This window comes from Helobdella robusta (genome assembly GCF_000326865.2).
Source record: "Helobdella robusta unplaced genomic scaffold HELROscaffold_13, whole genome shotgun sequence".
In the NCBI taxonomy this organism is placed as follows: domain Eukaryota; kingdom Metazoa; phylum Annelida; class Clitellata; order Rhynchobdellida; family Glossiphoniidae; genus Helobdella; species Helobdella robusta.
Genome location: NW_008703718.1, coordinates 3,668,030 through 3,681,311, shown reverse-complemented (window position 1 = coordinate 3,681,311; position 13,282 = coordinate 3,668,030). Strand labels below are relative to the sequence as shown.

Below are 13,282 nucleotides of genomic sequence, written 5' to 3'. Positions count from 1 at the left end.
TTTTATTCATCTTTTATTACAAAAAAATGAAAATAATTCAACTGAAGTATTCCCATTAAAATTAAAATTGTGATTAAGAGTAACTATTTTTTTCTTAGGGTATCACATGTTAATCACTAATCTCATTATGAATGTTATAATTCCATTCCTAATCCTAATCATCATCGTCATCATCATTAAACATCATCGTCGTCATCATCGTCGTCGTCGTCACCATATTCCTAATGAAACAATAACATTCCCTGGCAGGCACACAGGGAAGGCAGAGTAACACCACGATGATGATTTTACACAGACGTCACAAGAGTTATCTTAATAATAATAACATACAACAAAACAACAAAACAATAATAAAATTTATGAGGATGATAATTACAATAATAATAATTACAATAATAATAATTACAATAATAATAATAACGATAATAATAATAACGATACGATTGCCAAACCATTGGGGATGTTTGTGTTGTTGTAAGTGCAGATGTATGCCATTTTTTTCTGGCACGTTTTGCATATTTTTTGTTTGTTTCTGTTAGCGCGTTTTGTAGTTTTTTGTAGTATTTTGTTTTTTATTAATAATTTTTATTTGTTGATTAGGTGTAGTTGTTTTGTTTCGCTTGTATATTTTTAATTTTGTTTGTATGTTTTTTTTATTTATTTTATTTGAATGTTTCTTCTTAATTATCACGTGTAAAAGTGTCCAGATGTTTGAAATTATGAAACAAAGTGAGGCGGGATGTTGAGTTTAAAAAAAATAACCAAAATTTTGCTTAAAAAATAAATCTCTGAATTTTTAAATGGATTAGGCATGAATTTTTCGCAAAATTAACCCAACTGTAACTGTTGTCCTTCAATCACGATGGCGACGATGATGAAAGATGATGAAACGTGATAAAAACGATGAGATGATGTGATGTGATCGACGAAAATGATGAAGATGGTTGAGATAATGGTGATGAAGGTGATGATAATTATGAAGATGATGAAAAAAAAATAAAATTTTCGTCCAAAATGATGATGGCAATGATGAACATGATAATTTTTTGACAGCATTTTAATCATACATGAAAGAGCAAGCATTATTACTCCAAATGATTCATCAGATATGAGAACGGGGTAACATACACAATGAATGGAAACAAACTACTTGAAAAGTAGATATCATTGATAAACACTGATTGTGTATTGACCAAACCTCAAGTCATTTTTTTAATGAACTCACCAAAATGATATAATTTGAAGTGAAAAAATTTATTCAGTCAAATCGGAATGTTTAAAGTTAATGACAGCATTAAAGATGCTACTGATACTAAATGAATTATTTGAATGTTAAAAATTTACCGTTTAAACTATTCATTTTATTGGGATTACGAATTATACTTTAAATAATCATACTATAATTTTATACATTAAAAAAATGACAATACCAAATAATAATAAGAATAATAATAATAATAATTAATAATTAATAATTAATAATAATAAATACAAAAAAATTATAGCGAAACTGACCCGGTAATGACGACGACAAAATCCATGATATTCCAAGCATTTCTCAGGTAGGCACCCCGGTGCATTACGAATCCAAGGGCTACTATCTTAAAGGTGGCCTCGATGCAAAAGATCATCAAAAAGTAGATTTCCGTCTTTTCCTGATTGAGTAAATATCTTCATTAGGCATGATAACTACTAAGTAAAATTATAAATTAATAGCAGTCTGATGATGTTTTTCTTTTTTTAGTCTTTATTATTGCAGCTCTGACATACGCAAAACTACTTACAACGTTTCAGATATATTATCTATATATCTTTATAAGTTTGAGACGAGAACAAAGAGCTAAGTATAGTGACGCTTGAGTTGACAATGAAAAAATTGTAGCAGCAATGAGACAAGTTGATGGAGATGACGTGAAATAACTATTTTATTAAAACATTTATAAAAGCCAATTATTGTCTGGTCATTCGTGAAAAAGCGGAAATAAAAATAGCCTGGCTGAGATTTGTGCATCTTGTGGCTAATGGTGATTAGGTTTTGGATATCTATGAAATGTTATGTAAAGGGCGATAATAATGTCTTTTATATGGTGATGGCTAAGATGACAAAATTGTTGCTTGTATTTTTAACAAAATGAACGACAATATTTTTATTCATCTATTTTTTTTCTAACTGCTTACATGTTATTCAATACTTGTAAATATTATCAATAATGATGTTGACGAAAACCTAAAAAATGATGGCGATGAATGAACAGCGAATGGTGATGACGATGAAGATGAATAATGATGATGGCGTTCATAATGGCGTTGATGTCAGAATAGTGATTTGAGGAATTAGAGCCATGGGCGACGAAAATGTTGACAAATTGTTAAGAAATAATGACGAAGCATGAGTGACTGACTGTCATGTAATGATGTCTTTGTCGTTGTTGCAATTTCTCGGTTATGTTGTTGTTTTATGTGTCAAAAATTAAAAAGAGCAATAGTTGTAGTTGTTGATAATAAAAGTATTTGATATATTTTTCACCATTGTTTTTTTATTTAAAATTAATACAATCTAGTAGGCCTCAGTTATAAAACAAAATTAAACAAATTTATTTTTAGTTTCAATTAACACTATGTTGTTTGAAAAAAAAATTGAAAATTTAAACAAAAAATTTTTTAAGTTATTAGAAATTTTTACACTACAAATCGACTAAATGCTTCACGCTTCATTGAGCATCATTGAAACACGATATATTTCCATTCGTTATTATTTTTCTAGCATCTAAAACCAAGGGGAACGAGTTTATAAAGAGAATAATTGATCGGAGGCAACGAAAATAAAACAACTTTTATGATACATTTAAAATTTTAAGTGTATGACAATCTATACTATTTATTTGCCTATTTATACCGCGTATTAGATGTATATTTTGGTTGGAAAAATTAAAATATGAAAAAATATGATCTATTGTGGCTGCTGTTTTAGCTACAACATTGTTGGTTTGGTGTCTTGTGGTTGTGGTCTATTGGGCTGCTGTTTTAGCTACAACATTGTTGGTTTGGTGTCTTGTGGTTGTGGTCTATTGGGCTGCTGTTTTAGCTACAACATTGTTGGTTTGGTGTCTTGTGGTTGTGATCTATTGTGGCTGCTGTTTTAGCTACAACATTGTTGGTTTGGTGTCTTGTGGTTGTGATCTATTGTGGCTGCTGTTTTAGCTACAACATTGTTGGTTTGGTGTCTTGTGGTTGTGGTCTATTGGGCTGCTGTTTTAGCTACAACATTGTTGGTTTGGTGTCTTGTGGTTGTGATCTATTGTGGCTGCTGTTTTAGCTACAACATTGTTGGTTTGGCTATGGTGGCGGAGGAGGGCGTAATGGCTTATGCATTTTGGGTTAGTATTTTCAATATGTACCGTTATGTTATTCTATACAAACTTTTCCTATCAATATTACAAGAGAAATAATATTAACATTAGAAACTTCATCGTCAACTACTTACTTATATTACTAAAAGTTTTACTACTAATATTACCGCTTCTTCTACTACTAATAGTGCTACTATTACTACTACTACTACTACTACTACTACTACTACTACTGCTACTGCTGCTGCTGGTGCTGGTGCTGCTGTTGCTACTACTACTACAACTAATAGTAGTATAGTACTAGTACTGCTACTACTACCACTACCATTACTAGTACTACTACTACTGTGCTACGCTGCTGCTGTTGCTTCGAGTACCAACATATTTACGTAATTTTAATTAGAAATTTGTACAATAAAATAAAGTACAATAAAATGGCACACGTACATACATAGTGGGAATTTGCTGAAAAAGGAACATTGAGACATCGGCACATGGTTGTTGGAACTGATGGATCGTGTGCAATCAATAAAATTGCCGGCTAACAGCACTAACTCAAAGGCTGCCAAGTGGGTAGGTAGTACAGTGCTGTTGACTGGTAAGTTGTGTAGAGATAGAAAAAGATAGACAGGTATAGATGAGTAGACACATGAACAGAAAAATAGACATAAAAACAGACAGACAGATAAGCAGAAACAGATATTTTGCTACAGATAGGCAAGAGAATATAGATAAAAAATAAACATACAAAACAGCAGACGGACATAGATAGGTAAGGTACATATTTTGATATGAGGGTAGGTGTTTAAAAATTCAATTAACAACGCAGCACAAAAACATCCACACCTTTTGAATTTTTCATTAAAATTGTTATTTCTTCGTTTAATTCTTTTTTTTTTTTTATAAAGATGGTGATTAGGATGATAATAATAATGACGACGACGAAGATGATGGTGGTGAAAAGGACGACAATGATGATGGTGATAATAAAGATGATGACGACGACGGTGATGAGAAGCATGTAAACATCGATGAAGACATCGCGTGCCAACCCAGCACAACCCAACACAATGGACCAGCATATTATTTATCGTCAGGAAAGAAATATTCAATCAATTAGTTATGCAATGACTGCTACTGCTACTACTGTTACTGCAGTCACTGCAGCTACTGCATCTACTACTGCAACTACATTCACTTCTCTCACTGCAGCTAGACAAACTGGTATTTGTTTATGATTACTACTTTGTAGTATTTGTGGCCACTATTTAAAATGCAAATGTTTGTGCTACTGTAGTTGTTGATGTTTGTTAATGTTGAATATACGATATCACTGCTGGTGATGTTGTAGTGTATTATGTTATGAAGTTTGGGCTGTGTTTTTCTTTAATGAAGTTGCTTGGAAATATTATTCTGTTGTATTAAGTGGTCCAAATTTTCAATATCTCTGACATTAATTGTTTCTGCAGTTTTGATCTTGTTCTATTGGTGGTTATGATAACCAGCAGGTGCTGTTACTTGTTTGAACTCGTTTTTACACAGCGCTTATTTAGCATTTCGTTCATTTTTAGCCAAGTTTTTTCCAATTTTAATTTGTTTGCTGTTTTCTTTCAAGGAAAACTAAAATAATGTCATATACATAATTTAATGAAAGTTTAAAAATTCATATTTGTTCGTTTTTTTTAAATACAAAAATAATTCTTACCGAAAGATGCATTTTTAAAATGGAAAAACATCCAAAAGGTGACAACTGAAATTTTTCAGAAAATAAACTCACAATCACACATACATGCACGCACATACATACACACACACACACTCAGTCACACACAAACAAACACTCATACAATGTAACACATACAACAACGTTTAAAAAACTAAAAAAAGTATGCCAAGAATGAGAATTTGGTTTCTAGACAGTCCTTTTAAAAATTCTGCCTAATGCAAAAAGAATGATGTAAAATTTAGAAAAATGCTGAACGCGACAGATGACGCAAAAACTTTTAACTCGGAAAATTTGGACAATTTTTGAAAGAAAATCGCCACCTAAAGCACTGTACTGAATGTTTCAACACAAAACCGTTTAAAAATATAATCGTACACTGAAATGAATCGTAATTAGAAAAACGATTAGCATTATTTGCACTTGTAACTTCAAATAAGAGTAGCCATATTACACATTTTTTTTATAGAATTAGTTTTCATTAAATACATAATTTATTTATAATTTAGACAAAATTATTCATAATTATTTGCATGAATAGATATAGTACGCAAGCCAAATTTCAGTTTTAAAACAACGTAAAATATTATAAATGTCAAAAAGATTCCAACTAACTAGTTCGAGACTCAGTGGTGTTTTGTCATTTTCAGGCAAGTGTTCCTCCAGAGCTAGGACAACGCAGTTGGCAATGATGGTGAGTAGGACCATATACTCGAATGGCGTGTTGGTGATAAAATAAGATGACGACCATAATGATTGAAATAATGATATCATGATGAAGATGATATCATAATGAATATGATATCATGATAAAGATAGTCATAGTAGGTATCATGATATATGCGATGATGAAGTATATCACGATGAAGATGATGGTATGATGATGAAGATGGTGATAGTAGGTATCATGATAGTAGTATAGTATCATGATCATATTAGCGACATCAGTGATAATAGAAATTATGATAAATTAATAAATATCGTTAATGCTATTATTATGACAGAATAAAATGAAATCATAAAAATTATTATTACAATGAAATTTAGAGACAACAAACAAGATTTTGTTATTAAGAAAATAATCGTGAAACAAAAAAATTTATAAAAATAGGACGGTAAAAAAGGATAAAAAAATAAAAAAAAGGAGGTAAAAAAGTTTGTTGACGTCATAACGACGCAACAATGATTGTCAACATTACAAAAGCAAGAGCCAGGACACGATCAACGACAAATTGATAATGTGGAAAAAATCATTGTTGTAGTTCAAAATGTTTTTATTGTTTTTTTTTTGTTGCTCAATAGTTTTTGGAGGCAATATGTTGTTATTATTTCATTAATTATTAGTTACAACATTAGTGATAGTGATTGTGAGAGTTTAACGTTAGTCCGACCAGAGTTTGTTGATTGGATCATTTGTTTCAACACGGACATTTTCATAGAAATCCAAATCAGATTTTATATCAGGAGTTAAGGAAATTAATTTTGAATTTAACTTCAAATTAATGAGTTATTAAATAATTCTTACATACTCTTTAATCCAAAAATAGAAACACACATCAACAAAACCTTGCATAAACGTGCAAACCTAGCAACAACCAAACAACACACAACAAACACACAAAAACTACAATTTATGGCATACAAATGTGAAGTGTCTCTTTTACAAAAATTTTATTGCAGTAAAAATCTAACAAGAAACAACTCAAACATTTTTTTATCTATTATAAACTAACAAAACAACCTCAATTCAGTATCTATTTAGGATGATAACAACTACTAACTCTATTCCTAACGAATATTAACTCTATTTAGTGACTGGCTCTATTCAACTACTAATATGACCATCCTTCTTAATGCCTATTTAAAATACTAACACGAGACAACACGCCAATACGACAAAATAAATTTCACAGCACATGGATTGGATTGAATGAATGAACGAGGCGGAGATGATGGGAAGAATGAGCGATGTGGAAAGGTTGACGGCAATGAGAGTGCTGCATAATTGACAGGACAAACAATAACGAATCAAATGCTACTGAGCACGTGCAAACTTCAATTGTTTGTTGGTTTGTTTGTTCGCTTGTTCGTTTGTTCGTTCGTTTGTTTGTTTGCTTACAAACAGAAAAAAATATAAAAAATTATTAACAACAATCGGTTAACAACATCGACAATAACAAAAAAAACAAAAAAATCACTAAACATTTAACAATAGTAACAGTAAGAACCAAAATATAAAATAAACACCAAAACAATTTAGAAGTTATTGTGAACAGGTGAAATCAATTGAAATTTTAAGAGCATAAAAAAGGATATCCCCATTCGATGATAGTCTGCGCTGATTTCCTGATAAAATTTCCTTCATTGAATATGAAGAGAGACCTGTTCGTCGCATGTTTACCGTACCCTCCCGTCAAATCCAGTTTATTGAACCTTCGACTCGTCATGTTCCAGTCTCCCATGCCACCAGGGCCAGCACTCAGACCTCCGTGGTGTGCCCTGCCCTCTGTTATGCCCCCCTCGAAGTCCGAACCCGGCTCGTGTCCAGTCTTTTTGAGGATGCTGGTCGGTCCAGTTGCCATCGGATCGTCTGTACCGCCCTCTGCAAGGTTAGTCGCATCTGTGTGGCTCTTCACACTGTAAGGAGTTTTGGTGTTTGTGTGTGAGTCTACGTCTGTGTGTGTGTGTGTGTTAGTTAAAGTAAAAACTTGAGTGATTTTGCTATAAAGTTTTTAGGTTTTCAATAAAATGCTAGGTTAGTTTTCCTTTAAATGATAATTAGAAAATTTTTTGATTTCCGTTTTTTTTGTATTTTTATTAAAAATAGTTTTGTTGAAAAATAACAAACAAAAAATGATGCTTGCCACAAATAATGAAGGGAATGAACTTGGCTGGAAAAGGGTGTCCATAAATAGATGATTAACAACGGAATGCAATAAATTAGATTGTTCTCTCCGACTCATCAATCATTAAAACGTGCAGGGTGCAGTGCTTATCACGCTCAACATCGTTCCCATGTCAAAATATCATCAGGTACGTTCAATGATTATCTCTACGTTTTTCATCAATCGAAAAAAGTTAACGTAAAATGTTAAAAATGCAAAAAATAGGATCCTCAATAACCAATTTGAATTCTTCCTTAAATAAATTTACCACGGTACAAAAAAGAAAAATTAAACAAATATCTTTAAAACTCGGAAAAGCACATAAAAAGTCTAAATATTCATATCAAATTAATTCAATTGTCGTGTTTTTGTTTTTTTTTCTTGAAATATTGAAAAAAATATTGAAAAACTTATTGTCCATGTTTATGTTATATAATAATAAGTAAATAATTTAACCGGATTTAAAAATTTTCTGTATTAGCTACAAATGATAACAATAAAAAATTATAGTTTCAACATTTGTATTAATAAAAAAAACAATAACAACATTAAAATAATAACAACTTCGATAGAAATTAAAAAAATTGACGCTAACAAAATTATTGCACGTATTAAAACTTTAATAGAATAAATTAATTTAACCAAACCTTTCCATTTAAAGTTGCTTATTAACAATTATACCATCACCAAGTGGCAGTCGTTACAACACAAATTAATTATTATTTTTACTAATTTAAAAAATTTAAATAGTATTAATTTTTGTCGATTGCATTTTCGACTTTATGGAAACATTTTTTTCAGTTAAAAATACGATTTAAGCAAATTAGGCATTTTGAAATTTCTCATATCTATAAACGTTTTCGTTATTATAACTAATTATATTATTTTATTATTATTTTTTATTATTATTATTTATATCCATCAGCTGTTTTAATATAGGTTATCCACTGAAAAACCAATTAAAATCGAGTTTAATTTGGCGGAAGTGAGCACGTTGAAAAAAAAAATCATAAAAAATTTAAACAGCAAAACAATGATTAAAAATATTACAAAATTAAAATTATCTTAAATTAATTTTTTCATTCCTAAAATGTTGAATTCTTGAAATGTTCTCGTTAATTTATTTCAATTGTTTCTTTGCATTGTTGTGCACTGTTTGCACAACAAACGCAATTCTTCCTTGTGCATACAACCGCAACATCATACGTACGCATTGCATACGTAACATCGACTCATACATATCAACAGTATGTGTATGCATAGCCTATATACATTTAGCGTGCACAAACGTATATATGGAAATACATAATTTTACATATATACACTCATATGTATGTTAATGTATATACATATATATATATAAATTCATAAACACATACATATATGTATTGTAGCGTATATATAATTGTATATGTTGCATATATGACCCACAAATATCTGTTCATATTAATAAAAAAAGAAGGCATACACAAACGTTTTGAGAACCAAACGTCTCTGATGACATGTAGGCTCACAAGTCAAGTCAAGTTTTTTCATAAAAATATAAAATGTATATGCGAATAAATAAATTAACCGATTAAAAATTAAATAAAAATGTTGTAATGATTTTGTTACAGTGTAATACAACATTACATGCATCATACAAAATTCATTTAGTATAGCACCCAAACATAGAATAAGCAATCGCACTTACACAACTTACACGACAAAAATATTTATACAGTGAGAGAAAGAGAGAGAGAGAAAGAGGAGAGAGACAGAGACTGAGAAAGGGGGGATGATATCAACAAACATCAATGAATGTACCGCTTGTTGTTTTGTGTACAAATGCTAAATGATCTATCCAGCCTGATCTTTCCTACAGGTTCTCTTTGTATGTACGCCCCAAACCTCCCTCCATTCAACCGTGCGTCGGTTTAAGATACAATACAAACATGTATGAAGGCACTCTTGCGCTCTTTGTGAATGTATATTCAAACATGTGGTTTTTTGTAGTTGAGAATATATATATATATATATATATATATATATATATATATATATATATATATATATATATATAACGATGAGATAGGCAAATTTATTCATCTGGAGAGTTGGATTCAAAGTTTGACTAGTGATATTGTTTTTTTAGTTAGGAATAGTTTATTCAAATGTTTCCTGTGTTAGTTTTTAGTTTGCTGATTGGCTAATGATTTGTTAATTTGTTAATTGATTCAATGTTAGTTTTCTCTCGAGAGTCAAGTGACAGCTTGACGAATAACTTTAATTTGTTAGCGCCCATCAATGAAGTGCGACAAAAATGAGTAGTTAAAAATTCTCATTCATCAACATTACAAATTTTCATTAATCCTAGCAACTCAAGCAAATTAGCATCGCGGTAAAAATTCTAAGGAGAAAAATTCGCACCAGCACGTAGATGATTGATGATTTTGAAATAAATTGCACACCTGTACAGGTGTGATGAGGTCAAGTGATGCACTGTGCACACCCATCTCTCCACGCACCACACGTTCACCCATGTATTCACGCACACATTACGCACACACACGCGCGCGCGCACACACAAACAAACACACAACAAACACACACGTTTTTGCGTTTCATTCATACCCACACTTGCACTCATCCACATAACCATTCCTATTAAACAAATTGTTGAAATATGAATGAAGCAATTAGCCAAGATCGTCTTTTAGATATATAGCGTGTTCACGCAGCATTAGAACTCGTACTAGATATATTCAATGTATTCAGCATGCTTGACCCGTTAAATATACTGCTTAAATTTTGTATTGTTTTTCATTTTTCGTTTGAATGACAAGTTGTATAGAATTGTATTTGGTTATGGGTTGTATTTTGTTTGTATTTGTTAAGGTATTTGTAGTGTCAAACTTTTTTAATGCCCAAATTTTTGTAGCGTTCAATTCATATAACTTTTACAGCATGTTAGTTTTTTGTTTAAATTGCGATAAGAATTTTTATATAAATAGCATGGAGCCTGTGATAGCTTCTTTTATTTTGGTCGGGTAATTGTGCCTGAAGTTTAACTAAAAATGTTAACACATAGAAAGTCACTTTGAAAGATCTTTTGTCATAGAAAATATTAATTAACTAATAATTCCTTTCTGGTTCGCAAAACAGCCATTCAAGTTTATAGCAGATTATAATAAAATTCCTAGCAGAGATATCACTGAATAATCTAAAGACGTCAGACCTAATGGTAACGACTGGCAATGTGATCAACGTACGTAATCCGCGAATGTGTACTTATGTGTTTGCGCAAAAATTTACATTGCACTTTCATACGCGAAAATGTTCCTTTGCAATTGCAGATGAATTATTCATAGCATACGAGCTAGCATACTTTTACCGTATATACATATAATAAATATACCGTATTCACACAGACGCATATAATATCAATACTTTTGTACACACACATACACATACATACATATATAATGCATCAACACATGCGTGTAGAAGTTAAACGCTCACGATGAACTACGCAAAACTCTCGTGTGTGCGTTAGATAGTCATTTACAATGCAATATATACAAATATCCATCTACCGATAGAACTATTCGTAGATGAATATAAATGCCACTAAGTCTACCAAGCAACACGCTTGACAGAGACAATAGCAGCATTGTTATGAAGAGGTTGATAAAAGATTATTTGACATCAACTAGTAACAAGAAGGTACACGGAATGTTATTATTATATAGGGACGATAATGAATAACAAAAGGACAATATGCAAGTCTATATAAACATACAAAGTCAGTTTCCAATGAATATTACGGCATCTCCGCGCCAGTTTACCTGCAACCAGGTAGCACAAACTCAGTACAGACCGATTAACGCAAAAAAAGCCCCGAAGTGCTTCAACAAGGCTCAAACCAAAAAATATACTATATAACTACACTGATGATGGCAGTTGATGCCGAAAAGAGCTTTTTTTGTTGTAATAACGTTATTAATAAATAACCCAGCATGATAAGTATATATATATATATATATATATATATATATATGTATATATATATATATATGTATATATATATATGTATATAAATATATATATATATATATATATGTATATTTCAGAGTAGTTATTTCAGTATATATATATATATATTTATATATATATAATTATATATAAAAGTATATATATATATATATATATACTTATATATATATATATATGTTTGTATGTGTGTGTATGTGTATGTGTGTGTTTTAGAGGTTTATATATATATATATGTTTGTGTGTGTGTGTATGTGTATGTGTGTGTTTTAGAGGTTTATATATATATATATAGATATATATATATATATATATATATATATATATATATATACTTATATATATATATGTTTGTGTGTGTATGTATGGGTATGTGTGTGTTTTAGAGGTTCATGTGATTTATTGATAAAATAATATATAATCATTATTATTACACATATGTTTAAAGGCATTAATATATATAATGATAAGTTATATACAAATAATCACACACGCACACAAAAGAACACACACACACACATAAAATATATATATATATTTATATATCTGAAAATATTTCGAGACTATGCATACAGTCATAGAAACGGAGATGCGCTATACGTGCGTCGGTCGGGGGGCATTAGCATGCATGCTTGCACAACCAGTTGTACAGAAAAAAACACATCAATGTTCACACCAAGAGGGGAATGCGTAGTAGTATGTGCGCTTGTGTGCGTGTGTGTGTGTGCGAGTGTTGGTATGTATGTGTCATTTATAAAGCGCTTCTTGCGTAGCATCAGGTGCGCTTGAAATTAACGTACATTGTTCATGTGCGTATACGTATGCGTACACGCGTAAAAAAGAAATGCATCATGATAGGTAGGTTGAGTCTCTGCATATTTCAATCAAATTTAACGTATGGTTGTTGTTTTATAATTTTGTTGAAGCACAATGCAATTTTTTGCGGGCAATAATTTTTAAAATAAAATATCAAGAAATAATTTCAAAACAATTAATTAAATCAGAAAATTGATAATAAAAATGTGAATTAATAAGTAAAACAAGAAGTGTCACATGCTCTGAAAAGACTTTTACATGGATGGATATGTTACAGATTGTCAAGTGTGAAACATGTGTGTTGTGTTGATGCATACGATTCATTAGCACACACGTACACACACAAAAAAATACACACACACACACATACATACACACACACACACAAACAGACAAACAATAAACTGCACAACCATACGCAGAAAAGGAGTCTGTAGTTATTTTGTGCTTGCCTATATAATGAGTTTCAACACATA

The 13,282-nt window shown here is 30.8% G+C and overlaps 2 protein-coding genes across 2 annotated transcripts; both read right to left on the bottom strand.

Annotated features, from left to right (window-relative positions):
- Positions 1-1,499: 1,499 nt before the first annotated feature.
- HELRODRAFT_156481 (hypothetical protein) lies at positions 1,500-5,781 on the bottom strand (the record flags this gene model as incomplete). The annotated part of the gene is made up of 2 exons (XM_009014379.1): positions 1,500-1,655; positions 5,689-5,781. 2 exons carry the CDS (start codon positions 5,779-5,781, stop codon positions 1,500-1,502), a joined length of 249 nt encoding a protein of 82 aa, XP_009012627.1.
- A 1,586-nt stretch (positions 5,782-7,367) lies between these two features.
- Positions 7,368-10,480, bottom strand: HELRODRAFT_168530 (hypothetical protein; the record flags this gene model as incomplete). The annotated part of the gene is made up of 3 exons (XM_009014378.1): positions 7,368-7,747; positions 7,961-7,964; positions 10,409-10,480. The coding sequence occupies 3 exons, from the start codon at positions 10,478-10,480 to the stop codon at positions 7,368-7,370; spliced, it is 456 nt and encodes a 151-aa protein (XP_009012626.1).
- Between the last annotated feature and the right edge of the window lie 2,802 nt (positions 10,481-13,282).